The 22,718-nt window shown below is 36.6% G+C and overlaps 1 protein-coding gene across 2 annotated transcripts in view; it reads left to right on the plus strand.

Moving 5' to 3' along the window:
* The first annotated feature begins 2,317 nt into the window (after positions 1–2,317).
* IRAG1 (inositol 1,4,5-triphosphate receptor associated 1) overlaps positions 2,318–22,718 on the plus strand; it is a 28,594-nt gene continuing 8,193 nt past the window's right edge. Inside the window, exons 1-13 of one of the 2 annotated variants that reach the window (XM_066552192.1) lie at positions 2,318–2,324; positions 3,357–3,545; positions 8,438–8,538; positions 9,752–9,822; positions 11,157–11,330; positions 12,260–12,337; positions 12,809–12,858; positions 13,274–13,315; positions 13,887–14,477; positions 16,279–16,357; positions 18,763–18,883; positions 19,736–19,766; positions 20,850–20,990. In XM_066552192.1, the coding sequence (XP_066408289.1) occupies positions 3,477–3,545; positions 8,438–8,538; positions 9,752–9,822; positions 11,157–11,330; positions 12,260–12,337; positions 12,809–12,858; positions 13,274–13,315; positions 13,887–14,477; positions 16,279–16,357; positions 18,763–18,883; positions 19,736–19,766; positions 20,850–20,990 (1,548 nt within the window). In that variant the 5' untranslated portion in view covers positions 2,318–2,324; positions 3,357–3,476. Of the gene's footprint in view, positions 2,325–3,356; positions 3,546–8,437; positions 8,539–9,751; positions 9,823–11,156; positions 11,331–12,259; positions 12,338–12,808; positions 12,859–13,273; positions 13,316–13,886; positions 14,478–16,278; positions 16,358–18,762; positions 18,884–19,735; positions 19,767–20,849; positions 20,991–22,718 lie in introns of those variants that run through there. The other variant, XM_066552190.1, reaches the window with a different exon arrangement.

The raw sequence follows: 22,718 nt of genomic DNA on the forward strand, positions 1-22,718 counted from the left end.
GCTGTTTTCATTGCCCAGCTAAAAGGGCATAAGGTCACTTCAGCAGTGATGGAAGAACATTTATTCGCTAATATTAAGTTTCCATAATTTCTAAATCTTTGCCTTTCCTACCAGTTTCAGAAAGCAAAAAATGAACAGAATTGGCTAGAAAATGGCAGAACTCCTTGCAGAGCATGGTATATCCACTTGCATTTACAATATAAGATGTTTGTGCTGGGTAAGCATCATAGTCTTTAAAAAATATGGGTTACTTACTTTAAGAACACTGCACAGGTTAAAATTAAGCTTTTAGGCTGAAAGTTAATTATTTTGGAGTTCTAAACCATATAGTTTATTAATTGAACTACATCCTTATACTGAAATACCAAAATGCAGTACCCCTTACTTTGGCAGTGTAGTGGACTGCAGCAATGCAGGTAAGGTGCGCAGAGATGGTGTTTGATTCAGGAATCTAGAATATGAAAAATTATGTGCAAGCTTTCACTGCTCCAGTAGAGTCCTCAGCACTGGGGTTTTCTGGAGGGATACTAGGAAAAAATGGAAACTCAGAAGAAGAAATTTTACTACTGATCAGCACAGAGATTTGAAGCTTATTCCTATTTGCAAGGTATCTCTGTAAGGAAATTGGAGTAGGGTTCTAATTGTGTCGGAGACAGCCTGAACTCCGTCCACTCCAAATCTGGGGGTTATTAAGGTGGCATAAATTCATCTTTCTACCCTCTGTTTTCCCTTGGCTGTACTTTCTGTGCTGCATCTCTAGGACAACACAGCTTGGGATTTGTCCCTTTCTATTCTTAGACAAGCCTGGTGATTTATTTCTTTTTCTTTTAAAGTTTTTTTTGCTTTTTAAATCTGAAAAATGAACTGAAACTTGATGTGCTTAGTAGCTCTTTCTTGTTTCAAGATAAGTTGCATTACTTTAAGTTTAGTATGTACCAAGAACTCAGTTTAGACTGGTAATAAGCCACTTTGGTGCAATAGCTTCTACGATTCCATGTAGGACTGCAAGCATGCTTTGGCCATGACTTGAAACTCCTGATTTTTCAGGATTTTTCAGGCCCAGCATTGGGTTGAATGTATCAGAATCATAATAAATTAATAAGGGAAACACTAAGAGGGATTAGATAAATAGCCAGATTTATATTTTTTTCTCTCCCTTTTTTTCTGTTTTTTAATTTGAATTTGAGTTCTTGCAAACTCAGAAGTTGTGTAAGAGGGCAGGATTTTGTTACGGAGATGAAAAGTAAGTCTGTGTCCCTTTTTTTAGTTACCTTGTTTCCATCTCAGTTTCATGTGTTGCAGATACTTGGTGACTGGGTTTGATACAACAAAAAAACTTAATTGTTGGAACATACAGCTGTTCAGTATCTGTCTAACCTGTGGATTTATTAAATTGTACATAATCATAAATATGTCTTTTCCATCCTGTTAGGGACTTTATTGTTTTGCCTTAATAGCCATTTAAAAAGATTTTATTCCTAGAAAGTTTACTCTTATTTGAAGTCAGAGGTGGGTAAAATCATGATACAAACATGAACTACCACTTTTGTAGAGTTAGAAAAATCACCTGTAACAGGTACATGTCTAGAAAAGCATGAAACATGCTGTCCCTACAGCATGCCCTGCTCTGGAAAATCTTTATGCCCACTGTTCAAAAAGAATCTGTATCTTGGTCTTCATAACGATGTCACATGTGCTGTATCTCTTTCAGAGCTGTTATTGAGGAACTGCAATGATAGATAATTACTTTTACTTGAACACACCAATACTTATGTAGGATCATTTTTACTATCTATTCATTCTGCATTATCATGTGAGATGGCCTTGTATTCCTCTTCTAGTGAAAGAGACAATTAAGTTTCCAACATAATGTGAAATGAACATAATAAAAGCATGGGTCTTAGTTGCTTCTGTAGTCCAAAGTTTTCACACATTCTGTAGGTTTTGCAACACAGATTTTCTTCTGTGAGAGCTGAGCTGAGGCACCTGTCACTACTGAGACTGCTTCAGTGTTTCTTGTGAATGGTTTTGCCTCTTTTTGCCTTAATTTTAAAGCAACAGATGTATTTTGACAAATGAAATTGGAAACCTCAATAAACCAGCATGTTCATGAATACATTTCTTAGCCCACCCCTGAAATTGAAAGGGAAACTGTAGCAGGTTCATTTCCAGTGCAGCAGTCAGCAGTTCCTGGTGGAGACACAGTGTGGGCACCAGGTGGCCTCAGCTGTGTGTGTGTCCTGCAGGCACCGCCGGGGAATGCAGTGATGCATTCATGAGGACACTGACGAGGACAGCTCCCTGATTCCTGGGCAGGTGTCACAGTAAGTATTTCAACCCATCCACTGCCACTCCAAGGACTGATTTGTGCTTTGCACTGCTGATCCTCAGACTATGGTATAGGCTTTCATGCTGATGTTACCCTTGTGAATGCATTGCCTCCCCTTCATACTAATAATGAGAATTTTCTCACCTAATAGGCAGTGATTTTTTTTTTCCTTCTTTGGGCATTTCTGCTGTTTTGCTTTGGAAGTGTCTTACACTTTTTGTCTTGTGCAGAGGTACACCAAGTCTTTTCACAATTCACCTTGCTCAAAGGAGAAGTGCCACCCTCTAGAGCTCCAGTTTTGGTCCTCTGAGATCAGAGATCATGCTCTGTAGCATTAAGGCTATTAGTTACTAAAGACATATTATGGAAGAGATGACTGAGAGGGGACTGTAGCAATGTCTGTCAGTATCTGGATGAAAATGTCAGAGGATGGATCCAGACTCTGCTTGGTGGTGCTGAGCAATAGGAGAAGAGGCAAGGGCAGAAATTGATGCACAGGAAGTTCCATGTGAACATGAGGAAGAACTTCTTCTGAGCAGATTGCACTGGAACAGATTGTCTAGAGAGGCTGTGGAGTCTCCCTCACTGGAGATATTCAGGAACTTTCTGGATGCAATTCTGTCCATGAGCTCTGGGATGACCCAGCTTGAGCAGGGAGGTTGGACCAGATGACCACTGTGGTCCCTTCCAACCTGAACCATTCTGCTTTTCTGTGATATCCAGGATATGGTACAGGATGCTGTTTACTTCTTAGAGGATATTTAGAGAAGGCAGTTTGATCACATCATAGTGACAAAATGAAAATTGTAAAATGGAGGAAAGAGATGGAAATACCAACAAGAACAGAAGGTTGTCTGTTTTGAATGCATTTGCGAAGTTATACTTGACCTTGAAAGCTTTAGTTACTAAAACACAAGATAGCATTTTTAATTTAAACCTTAATACTGTTTGTTATTGTAAAGTGATCTCAGTTTTGGAGCATAGAGTTTTAAATGGATTTGATTTGTATTTTTGGCATCTAACCCAGCCTGCAGATCACGAGGCCTCGCAGAGCTTATGCCTTCAGGCTAACTTGAAACAGATACTGCCAGCAGTGCATGGTCCTCTTAGTCAACCTTGCAGCTCCACGTGCTTCACGCTGCCCACCATGCCAACCTTACCTGAAGACAAGGGACAAGCAAAAGAGGCTCAGCACAACAGCTCTCCTCCAGCCAAAGTAAGCTCTCTTACTTACAAAGGTGTTTTCTGACACTTGCTGGAAACCTGAGGCTGAAACATGTTTGTGTATATTTAGGGGTTTATGAAATCAAATCTATTTGTTGCTCTGTATTAGGGTGTTTTGCTTAATTGATGAAGCTATGAATGATCCTCCAGCTGAAATCCTTTGAGTTCCCCAAATATTTTATAGCCTAAGGGATGAGAACTTAAATTGCTCAAGCAGTTGTTTATCATTTTGAACTGGAGTCTTATAAATGCTTCAGAACAGACAGACATATATCAAAGCTGTCCAAAAATGACCTTTGTGATGTTATTAAAGAAAACTTTAACCTTTGAGAACAGAATTTAGGCTTGCATTTCAACAGCTAGTGTTGCTTTTTGAGATATAGAGGATGTTATGCAACTCGTGTGTGTGAAAGATGGAAATGGGCTTTTTTGGTTTTCAGTCTTTCTCAGTGCTTTATTTGCCACAGCAGTAGATGATCATACACTGAAACTAGTGAGAGGCAGGTGGGTGTTCCTCAGGCATTTCATCAGTTTGCTTCAAATTTGTGTGGCATCTACATGTCTTGACATGTTTTCATTCCAGGTAAATATGAAAAATCAATAACAGATGGGTCTTCCTTATTTTCAGTAATCTATACCACAGATAAAAAGTAGCTTCATGCTTTAACAAACTGGGGTTGGATTTTTTTAGTTGTTAGCTTAGCTGAAGTAAAGGACCTTACTGGGATTAAGAAATCACAGGCTATCCAAATCATTAGTTTTTATGCAAACTGGTGTAAAGAAAGAGAGGATTTATAGTCTGGCACATCCTCAGTTAAAGATGTGACACCTGTCATTGGGTTTGGGGACACTACATTCCAGACTTTAGGTGAAAACATCCACTACTTTAACATGGTTGGAAAATACAGTCAGCAGTGAGCTCTGCACTGATATGTCCCGCCTTCCATCTAAGCTGCACATGGTGCTGAGTGTTAATTTCCTGCCTTAAGAGAAACAGCCCAGTTGGATACAAGTTCATCAAGACTACCATCTGATAACATCTATTAGCTGAAGATGATTTTATTGGGGCTTTTTAAACTCACCTATGTGAAATGTATTTTAGTACAAAAGACTTGCTGTATAAAACCTATTTAGAGATGAAAAATATGAAAATCTAGCAAACATCAGTGATTCTGATCCTGAATGTGCTTGTCAAGTGAGAGAAATGAAAATTTCCCAACTCCTAATATCAAAGCATTAAATTTTTAATACATTTTCCAGACTTTTTAGATGTAGGTCTTAAAAGGACTGTGGTAATGGATAGTTCATGAATCAGGTCACTGTGCAAAATGCTTCATTTTAGATAAGTGATTATTTCAGGCACAAAATTGCAGTGGAGTGATTTTAACCAAAACACTGCTCATAAGCCTACATAAAGTTTGCCACTAGCCAATGTTGTGAAAATTTGATCTTGCTCATAGCTGTTGTCACTCTTGGCTCTTGCTGCAGGTCAAGTTCTACAGCCTGACTGTAAGTCACTCTAAGTAAAACAGCTTATTGTGACATAAGGACTTGCAAGCAAGGAGAGGGCATCAAAAGGAGCTGAAAGCTGGTGAATTTTTCTGCCACTCAACAAAATTTTCCAAGTCTAGAATTTCATCTCATCTAGAGTGCTGCCTGGTGTCTATCAACTTCCTTGTTGTGTTTCAGGAGATTCTTCCCCACCTTTTCCCTGCATGCCCAAATGCACACAGATTGCAAAACAGTCCTGACAAAAAGAAAATGAACCTTACATCACATGTAGCTTTCTGCATGCTTCAAGTATGATCATGCTTTTGCATGATGGGGAGATCTGGGTTCTATGTCTCAAATTCATTTTGAGAAAACAAATGTGGGTTTTCATTTCAGTATTTCTTACAGCAGCTTGTGTTTTTCTGAAGTTCAGTCTAGACTTTTAATTAATATCTAAGAATATAGCCAGGTTGCAGAGGGTTTTCTGTTTCCTGGTTTTCTGTTGTTTTGGTTTTTTTCCCTAGTGCTTTAAAGAATTCAGGTGTTATACAGTTAAGCTCTGCCACCTGACTGTCTGGCATGGCAGAATATCTTTGTATTCCTTCTCCCCTCACCATCCCATTAATGTAAAAATTCATCTAAATTTGTCTGGATTATAAACATTTCAAAAGTACATTCTCTGTATATTTAGTGAGGGTCTGGTAGAACTTAACAGCCAGAATGTCTGGAGGTTCTACTTCCATCCCTGATCCTCATGGCTGTTCTGTTCTGTTGCCACCCTCTCAGCCCTCCACATGCCTCCCTGCAAGTCTGGATGGCTCCTGGTCATCCTTGTGGAGCAGATCCCACCTGAGCCACAGAGGTGGCTTCAGTTTTGCCCTAATTTTTTTGGGGGGGAGGGCTTTAGACAAAAAGGAAGCAAAGACTTGAGTAGCAGGGAACCACTGGTAGTAGGAGATGAGATAAAAGTTGGGAATAGTTGAGGAGCAGATGGGTCTGGAAGCTCCCAAGGGAGCAGAGTTCAAGGCACACAAAAAAGGTGGTGATGGAAATCTTCTGTGACATCTCTGTGCAGTTGTACAACGCTGCAATGTTGTGAGGCTGCTTAAGCTTCCTGTTAAAGCTTCTCTTCCAAGGCCTGTGTAGAGCAGCCTGAGCGCTCCTCAGTCTGTAACAATTCCTTTTGATTGGAGCCAGCTGGCCCTGCAAAGAGCTTCCTGCTCTGGCTGTTCCTGCCCCTCTCCTGGACAAGGCAGGTTTGAACAACGGGGCCATGAGGTTTCACTTGTGTACATGCTGAACTCCTATAGCTGCTGACCAGGATTAATGTTTTCTACCTGACCTGAACTAGCCTTGACTGCAAATTTTTTTTTCTTTTTTTTTTTTTTTAATGAGCTGTTTTTAGAGCCCTAAAATGGGCTTGAGTGACTTCAAGGCTGTTGTTACGTCATTCAGAAGTTTTTGCTTTCTGGCAGTCATGAGATTAGTAAAAACACTGTGCATGTGTATTCAGCTGCTTTGCCCTACAAGCAGGGGAGTCGCTGAGCTTTGTGACTTACAAAATGTATTGTCACTTTTTTAACATTTTTAAGGATAATACTAAAAATTGCTTTCAAGCTATTGTCATAAAATGTCACTTGTGCATTTCAATCACATATGCTTTGGGATTTTAACATTTTCAGAATTGCAATGATATTTTTCCTAAATTTAAATCTTCACAGTGTTTTCTTGGCATGTTCCCCATCCTGCTCTCCTGTGACTGACAAAGTGAACTTGCCAAGGCGGTTCATATGAGAATTATGAGTATGGAAGTGTGAAGCTGCTTGAAAAAAAATTTAGTAAAAAAACGATGCTATTTACAGTAGAATCAAGAATCCTAACTCAGGTGTCCAAATCAAGGCATATTTCATTGCCTTTGAGAGGCAAAAGGGTTTTGCTATGTATTTTAATATTATACCATTTCCCATGTATTCTAGAGTCCTTTTACTTGATCAGAAAATATGTTATTTCAACAAGAATAAAATGCATCACTGGGAGAGATGTTGCAAGGAGTTCTATGGTAAATGACAGGAATTAGCAGTCAAATAACAATCATATTTCTTAGGGAATAGAATAGAATGGTTTAGGATGGAAGGGACCTTTAAGGTCATGCAGTTCCAGTTGCCCTGTTAGGGACAGGGACCTTCGGCTAGAGCAGGTAGCTTAGAGCTCCACCCAGTTTCCTCCCTCTGGAACACTTCCAGAGTCTAAAATTGACTTACTAAACTGTGACTTATTCATTCTGTTAATGCCTAAATTAGCGCTATTGCAACAGATTTTTCTTACCTGCCTTACGAATTTCTTGTGAAGCTTTGGGATGTAGTTTCAAGGAAATTGTAGACTCCAAATAACAAACTAAAACAAAACTCTCATGTATATCAGTGCCTAGCAGAACAATTAGGATTTGAGAATTTACAAATTATTCTTTAAATTTTAGAAGTCACTTGACAGCAGTCCACTGCCTCTGCTGGGGGAAGCTTTCCCTTCAGCTGTTTTCTGGTTTTAATCAGAACACTGTACTTGGGGTAGAAGTAATCATTTTCTTACCACATATGAGACATCCACATTAACTTATACCAACTTGATGCATCTCCACTTGTGATGTCTCACAGGAAATGGATTATTTTTCTTCAGCTGAATGGTATAATTATGCAGAAGGTGTGAGATTAAGTTGTTGAGGCAAGGTCTCACATTTAAGCAGGCAAGCACATATTAATATTCAGTACCAGCTTGCCAGTTTCTTTTAGCACTTAAAATTATATTATATTAAATATTTAGATTATATTTTAAAAAATAGGTTTCCAAGTAATTTGAGGGAAAATCATGTGGAGCTCTTAACAAGATAATTTTAAATTTTTTTTTTGAGTTTTAGGTATCATGTGTACACTTAATACTGTGTTTATTCAAGATTTCATTATACATTACTATCATTTGGAGCATTTGTGTGCTTAATTTAGCCCTGTTATACAGAGCTGCTTTTCACTCTTGCATTCAGCTCATAAATTCACTGGACTCTTGGACATGTACTTGACTAGAGGAATGGTTTGCTGTGTGCAAAACCAGACTGTCTGCCTTTTTAAAGCTTTCTCATTAGCTCCATGCTTATTGAATTTGGCTTGCATGCATTAAAAGTTTTTAAGGAAAACAGATATTCCATGTCTTTTGAGTAATTTAAGTATAGGCCTCTAATTCACATTTCTTTTGTCAAATTACAGCTAATTATCTCTTATTTCAATTACTTTTTCTTTTTTAGGTAAATTGAGAAATACACATTGTTTTCCACACAGAGAGTCAATGTTCAGTGGTTTCAATTTCTGTTTAACTACTTTTTTATATTTGTCACACACCATTCAGGACACAACTGTTGAAGGGACAACATGCAGCACACCTTCTATTGTTCTTCCAGAGAATGCTGTCACTCCAGATGTAGAAATTGATAAAAATCTGGTTAACAGGTACTGTATAATACATTACAAATCCATCCATAAATTTCAGGGGCTGTGTTTCTAAAACATTGCTCCAAAATATATGTTGTATGAAAATATTAATGCTGCATCTCTGTGATTTGGCCATATTGCCTTTGCAGTTTGAGGGTAGTGTTTGGGATGTGGGGTGTAGGAACAAGAATATAATTGAGACTAAAAGAGTAGAGTTACAGAGAATACTGAGCCTGACAACCCCACTCACTGAGTTGGACAACTTAACTATCTAGTTTGAGCACTGTAATACAATGGGGTTAGAAGAAGTTTTGGGCCCATTCACATAGATGGGACAAGAATACCACCTTGAGGTTAAGCATATGTGAAAGTAAGTCATTGAATAGAAATAGTAAACCTGTTTGAAGTTGAAAACTTCAATTCAGTTTTCAGTTATTATATTTACTCTGATAAAGCATACTTCCTAACCTGGGCTTTTTAATTTTATTGACCTGCCACTAAACTTAAAACATGGGGAAAAAAACATATCAAAAATTATATTTTGTAAATCTATAATTTGTTTGTATTTTTAAAAGTGTGCTTCTCCAAACTTCAAAATTAGTTTAGTGTCAGAATTTATCTGCAGCCCTTCAAAAGCAGAATTATTTGCACGATCAGTATTTACATTTCTGCAGCTCTTTGGGACTTTTACTTGGTTTGCACTTTAGAAAGATCGTATGGGAGTGTCAATGTGGGAGCCTAAGGAATTATTTAGCCATAAAATTTAGTTTAAGAAGCAGTAAAAATTCAGCAAGACTAAGTCTTTTGGGGTTTTTTTGTTGGTGGTTGGTTTTTTGTGGGGTTTTTTGGGTTTTTTTTGGTGGGGTTTTTTGTTTGGTTTTTTTTGGGTTCGTGGGGTTTTTTTGCTATATGCCATTCTTACATTATTTTTAAGTGATGGTAATAATCTAAAGAAATGTAGAGGTTTTTTCCTAAGAAATCAGGTTCACATGAATGAGATTAATAGCAAATTTTAGAACTTCTTTGTTACATCAATTTCTGCAATTTTCCTTCTTTCCACAATCTCCTCCATTTTCCAGTTGTTTGGAGGTGAGAGGAACTGCAATAAATGCTTTTTGTCATTTTTAAATCCAAGGGCTTTCTTTTTAATATTAATTTTTAATAGGCAATTAGGATCTCTTTTTGGTGCCATACTCCATAATTTTTTTTTTGTGTTGACTTTTCTCTCTAGGCCTCGGAGTCCTCATAGGAGACATTCTAACCGTGCCACCAGGAATTCAACAAGTTCACTGACTTCTGTTGGTAAGTGATTATTCATTTCAGCTAGGATGTATTCTCAGAAAATGTGACATGCAATGAAAACCTATATAGAGAGTCTGACAGTATTGACCACGATTTTTTTCTCTGTGCACACTGTGTAATGCATACACAGGGAATGCTGCTGGGATGTTGAATTATGGTCATGAGTTCATAAGTGGACTGCATGCAGACCAATTTAGGGAAATGCACACATTGTTACTTTGAGGAAGTTGTTAATTGGTGCATTAGCTTAACATCTTTAGAAGGCTCAACTTATACATGCTTTATTTCTTGTAGAATACAAAATACCGGTTTTGCTACACTTGAGCTTCTCTTTTGTTGGCCCAGGGAAAGTGTCATGGGAGGTCTTGTCTCTCAAACTTCCAACACACAAATTTGAGTTTAAACCAAACCAGATATTTCACTGAAAATAGATTGCTTTAGAATATTCAATCTGTAAGTATAGTTTTTGACATCCTTGAAATTGAACTAAATTTAAGGAAATTAAAGCCAAAGGACTTCTCTCTCCCCCTCAAAAAATAAATCAAAAACCAATAGTGAAACAACTCCACACCCACGAACAAAAAACTCTTGAGTTTTTGCTGCTTGCTTAAATCCTTAGCTTTTCTGAAAACTGATGGTTCTGTAACGGCTCTTATGTCAAATTTTAAAATGTTTTTCTCATATTACCTGATGACTTTCCTCCCCCTCACCCAAGCTGTTCTTTAGATGTTCATAAAAGCCATTTATACCGACTCACACAGAAAGGGCCTTTCTGACAACTGCCTGCTCTCTTTGCTGCATCATAGACTGGAGAATTGTAAAAATTGGTGCTCAAACTTTAGTGTTTTCAACCAATTTAAATGCCACAGATTAATGAAATGTTAAATTAATTGTTAAAACTATTGTGCATAAATCTTTGCTGGCTGAGTTTGTCGGCTCTTAACCATGAAAAACTGAACATGAAAACTTCATGAAGAAGCTCAGTCTGCAACAGAAATGCCATTACTGTTAGTTGAGATAGATCTAATGGCACTTTTATTTGGAAATGAGAAACTGCATTGAAGACACAGCTGGAAAAGCCAGTTTCACATATTCAGAGAACTTTTGATCACAGTGAATTAATCTTAGTGGGTTACCTGTGGTTTTGAGGACTTGCTCTAAACTTGAGATTGTAACAACATAAGAAATGAGCAGACAATTTTTTGTTTCATGCAAGCTCAAAGCTAAATTTATAGGTATAAATTTAGAGGCTTGTTTTGAACTAGTTGCTCTTACATGCCACAATATACCTGGAAATGGAAGGTCCAGCTCTAATTCTAACATTTTCTACACAGACAGTAGTGGTCATGTGATTGATCTGGTGAATGATCCACTACCAGATGTCAAAATATCAGAGGAAGACAAAAAGAAGAACCTTGAATTGTTAGAAGAAGCAAAGAAAGTGAGTGAGAGGTTCCTAACACGCAGAGGCAGAAAGTCAAGAAGCAGCCTCTCAGAGTCACCCACAGGTAGGGGCAGATCTTGATAACCATATTTTATACTCTCCTTCAAACATCTCTAAAGGCAAACATCTCCTGTAATCTATACATTGCTGCTGTTGCCATGCACTTGACTAATTTGAAGGCCAGAATCCCTCACATCCTCCACAAGGTTCCACAAAAACAGAAATGCCCCATCCATGTACCCAGATGTGTCAGGGTAAAATGGTGTAAAGTTACACTGCAAACACTGTATGAATGAAATATTTCTATTGAAAAGTGAAAAATGGTCACAAATTGTTGTTTAAATGAAATTCTAGTGGCTAGATTCATCCTGCTGAAAACACATTCCCTCCAGACACAATTACACTGCCTCATATCCTGAACATGTCCTTTTACCTTAGTTTATGGCTCAGATCCTCCTTTAAAAACAGCAGAATAAAATGTTTTGTTTTAGAATGTCAATTGAAATTACTTTTCCTTTTATGTGAAGTGTTTTAAAACTGGAACAAAATGCCATTTCACCATGAAATAGGACTTTCATTTTGCTTTGAAATGCCATTTCAAATAAAATTCTGTCTTACAATTGGCTTGACACTCTCTGGAGGGAAAAAACCCCCGCAACTATATATCATCTCTCTTTTATCCTAAATTCTTCATGAATCTTCTCTTGTGCTGTCTCCCCTCAGTGCTTACAGTATGAGAAAACTGAGGAGAGCAAGTATTCCCTGTATCAATAGAAATTTATCAAATTTTGATGAGTATAAGACATGAAACATGCTCTAAACTCCTAATTGCCAAGTACAACCTGGCAATTAAAATGACTTGTCAGGTTCTGGACAAACACATGACTATGATATTGATGTTTTAATCTCATCTGAATTCTAAAAACACAAAAGGTACAAGCCTAGGAAGTAAAATCACCTTTTCATTTTGTTTATGTCTTTGTTCTAATGAAGCAGTTTCCCCTACTCTTAGTCCTAAAGTTTCACCCATAGCATCTTGGAGCAACTCTCTCACTCCTCCACTTCCATCAGGTAAAATGATCATGAATCAAGGGGGAAAAAGACCTCTAAGATCATCAAATCCAATCATTTGCAGGCTCAAACTTTAACTTATAAAAGCTCACCAAAAAAGTATTTGTTTAGTATTTCTTGAGAAGAGTAGATTTAAGCATCTAGTCCTGAATATGTTAAGTTCCTTAATGCATACAAAATGTATTTTTTGCATATAGTTATTTTTATAGTATTTTTATTCCTGTGGTGTTACAAGTTCACATGTTCTATTTTTTAAATTTTATGAATAACAGAGTTTTGAGAGGATTTAATGATCTTTCACTTGGTATATGCCTGATTTTTTTTTTCTTTTTTAATAGTATTTTTGGCATTTGAATTTTTGTCCTTCGTGTGTTATGGGAAACTGTGCACATATGTATTTGTTAATGCTATAATAGTAAAAGTTTGGAGCAAAATATCAGGATATGCCCTAATTATATGTGTATATTTCAGGGTCTGATGCATGCACAACCACTAGTTTTGAGTCAGTATCTCCTGGGCAGGTAAGAGCTGAATAGTCTGTGCAATAATCTGGTTATTACAGTACTCTATTTTAGTATGCTGCCCTTTTAGTCCCTGATAAAAATTGTACGTTTGGAATACCATTTTAGAGACCAAAATTGGATTACGGTACTTTCTCTGTACAGCAAGGGCTAAATATTTAGTCTGAAGACAGAAATCTATGCAGCAACAAGACCTGAAAGATCATAAGATTTGTTAAGTGTAGAAAATAGAAAAAGAGGCAATATAACCCTAATCTATGAAAAAGCTAATCCCTGAAGTTATTTCATAAATAAATACAACTAGTAATGTAAAAAATGAGATTCAATGTTCAGCCATTAGTATGATTGTAGAATAGGTGTGAAAGATAACCTTGTAAAACAGTTTTTTCTTTTCTTTTTTTTTTTTTTTTGCTAGAATAACAGAATTGTGAAAGAGGATGACAGGCAAACTGCAGAGGTAAGTGTTTCACATTGAGAGCTGAACACAGTCTGCTGGTTTGTCTTAGCACACATATGATTTATTGATGGGACTGAAAATGCTGAAAGATTGTTCACTGGTGAAAAAAAAATTAGAATAATTTAAGAAATTATGAAGCACCTGCAAAAGAAGTGTAGGACCGTGGGCTTACCACTTGATCTTTCCATCCTATCATGCCCCCTGCTCTAGCTCAATTAAAATCAATATACTAAGTAACTTTAAAGTAAAAGTATCTACTATAGCCATTGTGGTGTATGTCAGTGGTTTAGACTTTCCAAGACGTTAACATGCTGAGGTGCTTGGCTTTAGGAGGATTGATGTAATGGACTCTGGAATGGGAGAGGTTAACTCAAAAGTTCAGAGAGGAGATTCCAAAGTCAATATTCTTTAAGTGCCTTTTAAAAATTATTTCTTTTGTCAACAGTACATATCCAAAAGCAAATGTCACTGAAAAGGAAATGGCTTTTTACAATGAAAATCTGTCCTTGGGCAGGGGAAAAGAGGAATCTGGACTTGATTCTCTGTTTCATGTGTGTCCCTGTACTTTCAGAATGCTGCAAAAGGATTAATTGATCGAAGGCAGAATGATCAAAGAAAGATTTCTCAGGGAAGGTTGGTTCCTCGTTCTGCTGGCTTTGAAAACTCCAAAGAGAAGCTCTCAGACCAAAAGGAGAACTTTGATCCACGTAAACATATGGATACTTTACCTAAATTCTCCCCTTCAGCTGGTGATGGTGGCAGAATGTCTCTTAATACTTGCATGAATGTTTGTGAAAATGAACTTGGAAAATCATTCCTCAAGAAAGGGAAAGAAAATGATGTTCCTTTAAGAACCCATCTACCAGGAGCAGGAATAGGAAATATGGACTCAAAGCTAAAAATTCCTGTTCTAGAAATGAGGGCTCATAAAGTTCCATGTAAACCAGAATTTAAACTGTGTGGACTGCGTCCTCCTCTATTACGGGCTGTGTCCTGGGATAGCTTGGAGCCTGGACAGAAAGAGAAAACCCCTTTAAAATTACCATCTGAGGAAGATAAAAGCTTTCTTGGTAATAAATCCAGCAATCAGTTAAAAGCATTCAAAGATCTTCAAATCCAAGTTCAGCCAGTTCGAATGCAGAAGCTGACAAAGCTCAGAGAGGTAAGTCCTGTCATCAGTTGTATCCTGTTTTAAAAAGTCTTTTTCATACTCTATTAATCTTTCAACCTGTTTAGTATTATTTTTATCACTTCAAGAAACATACAGTGATAAAATGGGAAACAGTTTCAGCATAATCAGTACAGAATTGTATCATGTTTTTCTTTTGCAACTTGACTAAATTGTAACCTGTAAGTAAATTCCATGGAATTACTCTATCTCTTAGTTCCCCTCAGGTATGCATCAAATGCACTGTGGTACTTCAAGGTATACATATGCATGTGCTCCTCTTGCATGTTTACATTTGCAAGATCTCAGAGGACAGGAAATGGGTTTGTGATGATTAGTTGATTATTGAACTGTCTCAGAAAATGTCTCAAAGTGTTCAGAGCTGTAGAACTGGAGATCTCTGACAGCAAGGGCAGGTAAAGCATGTCCAGATTTACAGTTCCTAATTATAACCTGCTGCAAATCTGTCAGCTTCTAAATGACTAATCTGTTGTTAAATAAGTTCCTAAATGGTAAGTAATTAAATCCTAGGAAAAAAAGCAGAAATTTCATGAAATGATAGACCACCAAAAGAAAGCAGTAAACATGTCTCTATTGCTAATAATGACTTTTGAAAGGAAAAAAAAGAAGCAGGTACTTTCCTGAACAGCCTAATAAGGATATTTTCCTTAACCCCCAGTAGTTAATATTTTAAGATGAATATAAGGCTGACAGATGAGGACCTCAATTCTGCACTTTGGTTAATTCATTCCCATTGTATTGTTTGGGAATGGCAGCTTCATTATTCATCTCTTCCTGTTGATATAACACACACATTCTTAGTGTGTATGTACTGGAAGTTTTGATCATAGGGACCCATATAATTACAGAAGCAATTCTTCTCTGTGAGGGTGCTGAGGCCTTGGCACAGGGTGCTCAGAGCAGCTGTGGCTGTCCCTGGATCCCTGGCAGTGTCCAAGACCAGGCTGGATGGGGCTTGGAGCAGCCTGGGACAGTGAAAGGTGTCTCTGCCCATGGCAGGGGGTTTGTAACCAGATGATCCTTAAGGTGCCTTTCAACCCAAGCCATTCTATAATTCTTTAATTCTATCATTTTGAATGACCCAGAAGCTGTTAAGCACAAATAACGGAATAACAAAAAATTTTCAAGATGATCTGTAATTCCAGTTAGGCAAGATTTGAGCTCTGTCTCCAGTAGGAATTGTCTACTCATAAACAAAAACAGATATTTGTGAATTTAAACATGTGAGAATATGAAAGAAAATGAGGAGATGATAAAAGGAGAAATAAAAGAACAAGGTTTAATCCTTGAGAGTGCATTTTTTCCTACCTGCAAGGAATAGAGGTAGAACACAGTAACAATGAAGCAACCCAAGCTCTGGTCTTAATAAAGTCAAAGTGGCCAAAGTCTCATATGTAGATTTTCTGCATTTCTCCTGTTATCTGGGATACTTAGTTATTACTGTGGCTATATCAAAATTGCTTTTTTTATTGTCAGTTACTAAAGCTCTCACCAAAACTCTATGTATCTACTTGAATAAGGGACACATTTCACAAGTCTTTGTTTACATGACCAGCAATTTTTCAAAATAATGCCTGTATGAAATTTGAAATATGTAATATTCTAGAGTGTGTGTGAATTTATGAGTATTCTGTTATGGAGCATCTGACTGTAATATAATGCAAATATTTCTATTATGTTTGTGAACTAAAGTAAGTGTTTTATTTACATGTGGCAGGGATATTTAAATTGAGATTTGTAGTTCAGTTAGAAATATTATTGTTTCTCTTCACAGGAGCATATTTTGATGAGAAATCAAAATTTAGTTGGACTTAAACTTCCTGAACTTAGTGAAGCAGCGGAACAGGAAAAAGGTGCAGTATCATAAAAACTGGAAAGAATGTTTGGTATATACTGATTTTTATAACTATTATGTGGGAGTGAGGAGAAAAAGGCTTAAAATCTTGAATCACAAGAATAGTTGAAGCAGTCATGGAGAACAGTAATAAATGATGAACGAGAGAGACTGATAATGGATAGTACCTTGTTTTCTTGATGATTTGAACCAAGAAGATACTGTAGGTATTGTTATAACCAAGGGAAAAGATGCACATGTGGAATGGAGTCTGGCTTGTACCTAATAGATTTGGACTGAAGTTTCAATAATTTTCTGTAAAAACATTTCAGCAGTGATGGATTCAATGGATGTCACTTCTGCAAGATATTATGGTCATAAGGGTGAATATGATCCCTGGGAGTATAAATAAGAGATGGGACACTTTATTCCTTTTTTTTTATTATTATTATTATTTTAGTGTATGTGACAAATATTGAAATGGCATTTTCCCTTCTGGTCCACATTTCTATGTCAATGTGAATGAGAAAATGTAAGGCCAGAAAAGAGTCATAAAGGTGTTTGAAGGATTGGAAAAATATGTCTTACAGTAAGTAGGATTTTTTAACTTCAATTTCTGTGATTTTTAAGGAAAAATAAAGGAAAAGGCTTAAAACTCTACATAAATAAGGAAAAAGAAATCGGACACCAAATGTTTTCTCCAATCTCACACAGGCAAAAAAGTTTTGATGCTTGTAGCTGCATCTAAAAAGATTGAGAGTAAAGAGCAAAGATATGAACCAGAGGATAATTCAACATGTGGAAGAATTAAATAGCAGTAGTGCTTAGCTAAAATATTTAAACCAAATATATCAACCTAAATATCCAAACCAAAACTATATATTTGTTTGGAAGTAGTTAATTCAGAACTTGTTCAGTGTGACATTAACTGAAATGAAGATGGTTATTATGAAAAGAGCTGAAACTGATTGTCCAAGGTTTAATACAAAGAAAATTACAATTTTTTTTAATACTGTACATTTTACTAATTCATGAATTTGCACTGGGACTAGCTCATCAGCCTTAAAGTTCCTGTTACACTGAGAGATGGTTGAGATATTGCATTTCACATTATGTCTGGAAATGGATTCATTTTCAGTGTGAATGCATAAAGATAAAAAAGGCTTCTTGTCCTCTATATTTAGTGATTATACCTTTGAATTCTTAGATGTGATGCTATTATTCCTGTCACTCTGTTAATATATAATTTCCCAGAAATAATTTAGCAGGCTCTGTTTGAAACTATAAAATAGTTGCCAATTTACCAGCCTGCTACGTAATTTTGGCAGGTTTGGAAGTCTTGAGGAAAACATTGTGATTAAGATAAAGATTATTTTATCCAGCTTCTCAACGTGGATCCTCATGAGTGTCACAAGCTTTTTCTAGTCCAGTAAGTTATCTAAATGGTAGCCAGAACTTTAAGGGTCAACTCCTTGTCCTCAGTGGGGAAAACAAGCAAGGGGTCAAATTCTTAGTTAATTTGTTAGGGAGACCTACTTCCTTACATTGTCAGAGAAGCCACCTTTTCAACTGGAGTGGTAATTTTGCTTAAACAATAGGAAATAGTCAGATACTTCATTATTACTGTTATGAATCCAATGTACTGTCTCCATCATGGTTTTTATCAATGACAAGTTACTGTCACCATCTGAGCAAACACAACTCTGCATCTACACTAGCTAAGTGGAATGCATTAATTCTGGTGTCAGGCTGGGTTTTATGGGGATGCATGTGTCTGCTCTTAAGCAAATGCTGGAATTTTTTAATATAAAGCAAATGCACAGAACTAAAATGTAGCTGGAAAGAATCTCCCCTTCTGTTCCATCTTTCATGTTAATGCTCTCCAGATTTACACACTAATTGTGTAAATTTACATGGCAAGTCTAAGAATCCTTCTGTTAAACTTATGAACAGAAGAACTGTTCAAAGATTCCTTCCCAAGTCTGGGATTCTGGCTGGGGAATCTGCCTTTCCTATAGGAGAGTCCTTCATGAAATTCTGGTAAGACAGAAGGAGATAAGGGAACTAATATATGTGAAATTAAATAAAATGAAAATACAGAGGCTAAGTAACATGAATTATAAAAAAAAATATTAGTTATGTCTTGGTCCTTATGAAAGTAATAGAATTGGAGAATGTAAGTATAACTTGATATCCTGTTTCAATTGCCATACAGTGCAAACAGGTACCTGATGTAATTTATAACAATAAATGGTGTACAAAATCTGTAGTATGGCACATTACACTACACTTCATCTTGGCAGGTGGCATTTAAAGCCTTAGAAAATGACAGCGTTCTATTACAAAATCTCAGCTAAAATATTCTAGAAAAGAATGTGTGACTTTTCAAGTAACATAATTTTTTTAATCTGAAAATGTCTTTAGGCCTTTCACCTCTCCCTTCCCCCACTGAAGAGGAAGAGACAAAGAGCAGCTCTGATGTCATGCCCAGCATTCCTGATGTATTGCTGCGAAAACTGAGAGTGCACAAATCGCTTCCAGGAAGGTAAAAGCTCATTAGAAGTGGAAATACATCATCCAGGAGAAGGCGCACTAATGGTCTCCAGCCAACTTCCCTTCCCTCCATTCATAGGGAGATAAATTGTTGCATCTTAAAATGTGCAACACAGATTTACTGAAAATTTCTGGGGAATGCACCAGCTTCCAGTAATTCGCCAACTTTTAAAATTAGTTTGAGTTCTACATAAAAAGTCTTAAACCTTAATTGCATGCTACAGGTAGATTTTTATACAGATTTTTCCATTCCTGGTTTCCAGGACTGCTGCTGCAGATATGTACTCATATTGAAAATATTATTTCTCACCCCCATGAAAATAATCAGGCCAGATGATGCTTTCCAATGGTAGAATTTGGGCATGTAAGAGTTCTGCAGTTTTTCTGCAGGTGACAATTTTTTAGAGAAACTGAGTTTATTTTGCAAATGTAGTTGAAGCACTCACTTGTGAATCCACTGATTTGGACTTTCTGAGACATTAAAACAATAGACAATCCCAAATTTATTCAGCCAAAAATTATTCCTCCATTCAGCCACATGGTTATGTACCAAAACCACCAGAGCCTTCGGTATTCTGAACTGTCAATAAGGATTCTCTGTGCAGGTGAAATAAATATTTAACATTTATGGTGAATGAATTGTTATATACATTATTATGTATAAATGAATGCATGAGGTGAAGAACTTCTGAGAGACCATTGCTTGATTGTAATCAATACAGAAAAGTAGTGGAAAACTCTGGAAACTCAAATATAATTTTGTTGTTCAGTTAAGTATTAGAATAGCTTTGTTCTAAGAGAAAAAAACTCATTAAAATGTGAAATTTTTTACTTTTATTTCTAGCTCTCCACCACTCACTGAAAAAGAAGTTGAGGTAAGTATGCTATTATTTTAGACGTGTTCCAATTTTAAGTGATTATTTTAAGTCGAAGTGTGGTTATTAGAATGAGGTAATGGGGTGATTTTTTCCCCCAAAATATATTTCTCATTAAAAAAAACCCAACAACAAAACACATTGAACTCCATCAAGATAACAATTTTGTGAAATGTGAGCAATAGAAATTGTAAAACAACAGAGTAGGAGTAAGCAAAATATTTGTTTGTGTTGTTCATAATAAAATAGTAATTCACTTTGGAAATAGTTTTAATATTCTAAAGTAGTAAAAAAAAAAGAGATTAAATAAGACCAGAAACCCAGCAATTTAAATTGCATTTTTATTGGCCAATATGATCTTTGGGGCATTTTTTAATAATATCCTGCTGTTAGTTTACATAATTTTTGCTTTCTCAGTTCAAGCCAATAATTTTTTTGCAGGTCTAGCTTGTAGCATTTAGTTCTTGTATTTTTTAAATCACATACCAGTCAAGAAAAAGATTTTTTTTTTTACAACACTGCAATCTACTGGAGCTGTTGGTGCCTTGAGCTTTGCAAAGTATTAATCCTAAGAAATGAGTAAACTCTGGTAAAGAAAGAAATAATCTTTAAAAGCAGGGTGCAAGAGAATAAAAATGTTAGCGCTTCATCTTTTGCTGGCTCCAGGGGTAGGTGTTTATCCCTTAGATAAAACAATGCTCATGATGAGCTCATCCCTGGACTTCCTCTGCACAGACTATCTGTTTAAAAACCTTGGGGACCCTTGGAGGAAGTGCAGCTAGAAAACAGATCCATTGTGATTCTGGTGCTTCTGGTAGGCTGCTTCCTTCATTTTGTCTCTGCCCCACAGAGCTCCCAGAAAAACATTCAGGAAAAGAGGCAGCAACACATTCATTATTCCTATTTCAGTGGAAATTCAGTGGATTTTTCAAAGAAAACAAATTTGAAAATACTTTCAATTTTCTGTTGCAATACATATTTAAGCAGCAAAGTCAGTTAAACATATACTTTATTCATAAGTTGTTATTTAAAATTATATTACTGTGAGACTTAGTGGAAAATACCTTTTTTTAATCCAAACAGAATGTATTTGTACAACTCTCCTTGGCCTTTAGAAATGATAGTTATACATTGGAATCTAGAATTCAGCAGGCAGAGAGAGAGAGAAATCTTACTGAAGAGAATGCTGAGAAGGAACTGGAAAACTTTAAAGCAGCCATTACGGTAAGGAAACTATGGGAATTCTTTTCCTGAACTGTAATGTACCTGGAAGTGCACAAACATCACAAATGTGTTTGACTTGTAAATTCAGCCCCAAAACTTCATTTTCTGCTGCTCAGACTTCTTGCCATGAGCTGCCTACTACTCTGAGAGAGGGCATATTCTGCCAGAGTGGGCCAGCATTGCTGGAAATGCCTAGGGCATGCTTCCCTGGTCTAGCAGATTTCAGGAATAAATACTAGGAATTTGCTGTTCAGTTCTTGAAATAAGCCTGTGACATAGCTAAGAGCATTCAGAACTGCAGTTGGAGCACTAATCCATGCTCTCCTGAGCAAGACCTTTAGCAGTAAATTTGAAGTGTCCAGATATGAAAGATACCAAAATTATTTGAAACTTGAATCCTGAGATCTGTAACTTGAAAGGCCTCTTAACTGCAAATACTAGAAGGCAGGCTGTGTGAAAGGAAACAGCAAGGAATACTTAAGGAATAGGTACAATCTCAGGCTCAGGTTTTGAGTACACTTTCATTCCAGCTGTCCCTGGTGTTCCTTTACAGCAGTAGTTTGAGTCCTTCCTGCCAGCTTTCTCTAGGCTTTCTAACTGAATCGACAAAAATTGCTACAACATGTCAACTGAAGTGCTGTGCATGTCTTTGTGCGTAAAGGGAGAGATGGTTACACACCAGGCTGATAAAGGAAATAGCCTTAGACCCAGCATGCATTATTGCAGGGAGGTGCTGCCATTCTTTTGAGAATAGTGAAGAGAACATATGATTCTCCCATTTCCTTTATCAAGAATATCATCAGGTAAGAAAATATAGAATTAAAGAAAGATTGTGATCACATCTTTTCGTCTGGAATTCCAAATCTCCATTTTCAAATTATTGTTTCTGTTAAAAAAAATGTTGAGACTATTTTGCTGCTCTTCCCTCTGTTCCCTGTGTAAAGAGCAAGCAGAAACAGCCTATTAAATCTCAGAGCTTTCAGACTGAATTAAGTCTGTTAGATTTGCTGTGTATTTCTGTCAAGAGTCTCTAATTAAGCACCAAGGTTCATGTTGCCAGCATGGGACAGATGTGATGAGGATTTTCTTCCTTTAATCAGTTCACATGCTACAGTCTGGCTTTTACAAGGTTTTTTTACATGATTTATAACAAAGTGGAAACTGCCTTCCCTATGAAAGCTTTTGCTCTGGACAATGGAATAAACTAAGAAGCGATTAAAAGCAGTGATGGCTTCTGTAAAATCTCTATCATACTAGACCTAGACTTGTTCTAATCTCATTGAGAGGTTATCTTCATTTCTGTAGGACAGGCACAGATTTTATGGCTCAGTGACAGTTTTACCAGTCTTTCTGACTTTTTTAATCAGTCTTGTGCTAACTGATGTGTTATTCAGAAACCTAATTTCAAGAAAAAGCTGATCTACATGAATTTCCAATGTTTTGTAGAAAATAAGGAGGTTACAGTTGTCAAGAAAGAAAAGGACACTGTGAAATTCTGTGCATGATTTTTCCTAAACATATTCCCTTATTTCTTTTTGATTCTTGCAGTCAAATTTTGGTTGCAATTTATTGTCAAGGTAGCATTGCAATTCTTGAGACTATCTTATTTTCCAAATAAGTGAAGTATCATGGAACTGAAAGAACATGTGTGGCCTTCTTAATACTTGTGCCCAGAAAATTAGGATGTCCTTTGTCCCTCAGCAATCATTTTTAAGTGCTAATTGAAAT

Source organism: Molothrus aeneus, chromosome 6, assembly GCF_037042795.1.
Source record: "Molothrus aeneus isolate 106 chromosome 6, BPBGC_Maene_1.0, whole genome shotgun sequence".
Classification (NCBI taxonomy): domain Eukaryota; kingdom Metazoa; phylum Chordata; class Aves; order Passeriformes; family Icteridae; genus Molothrus; species Molothrus aeneus.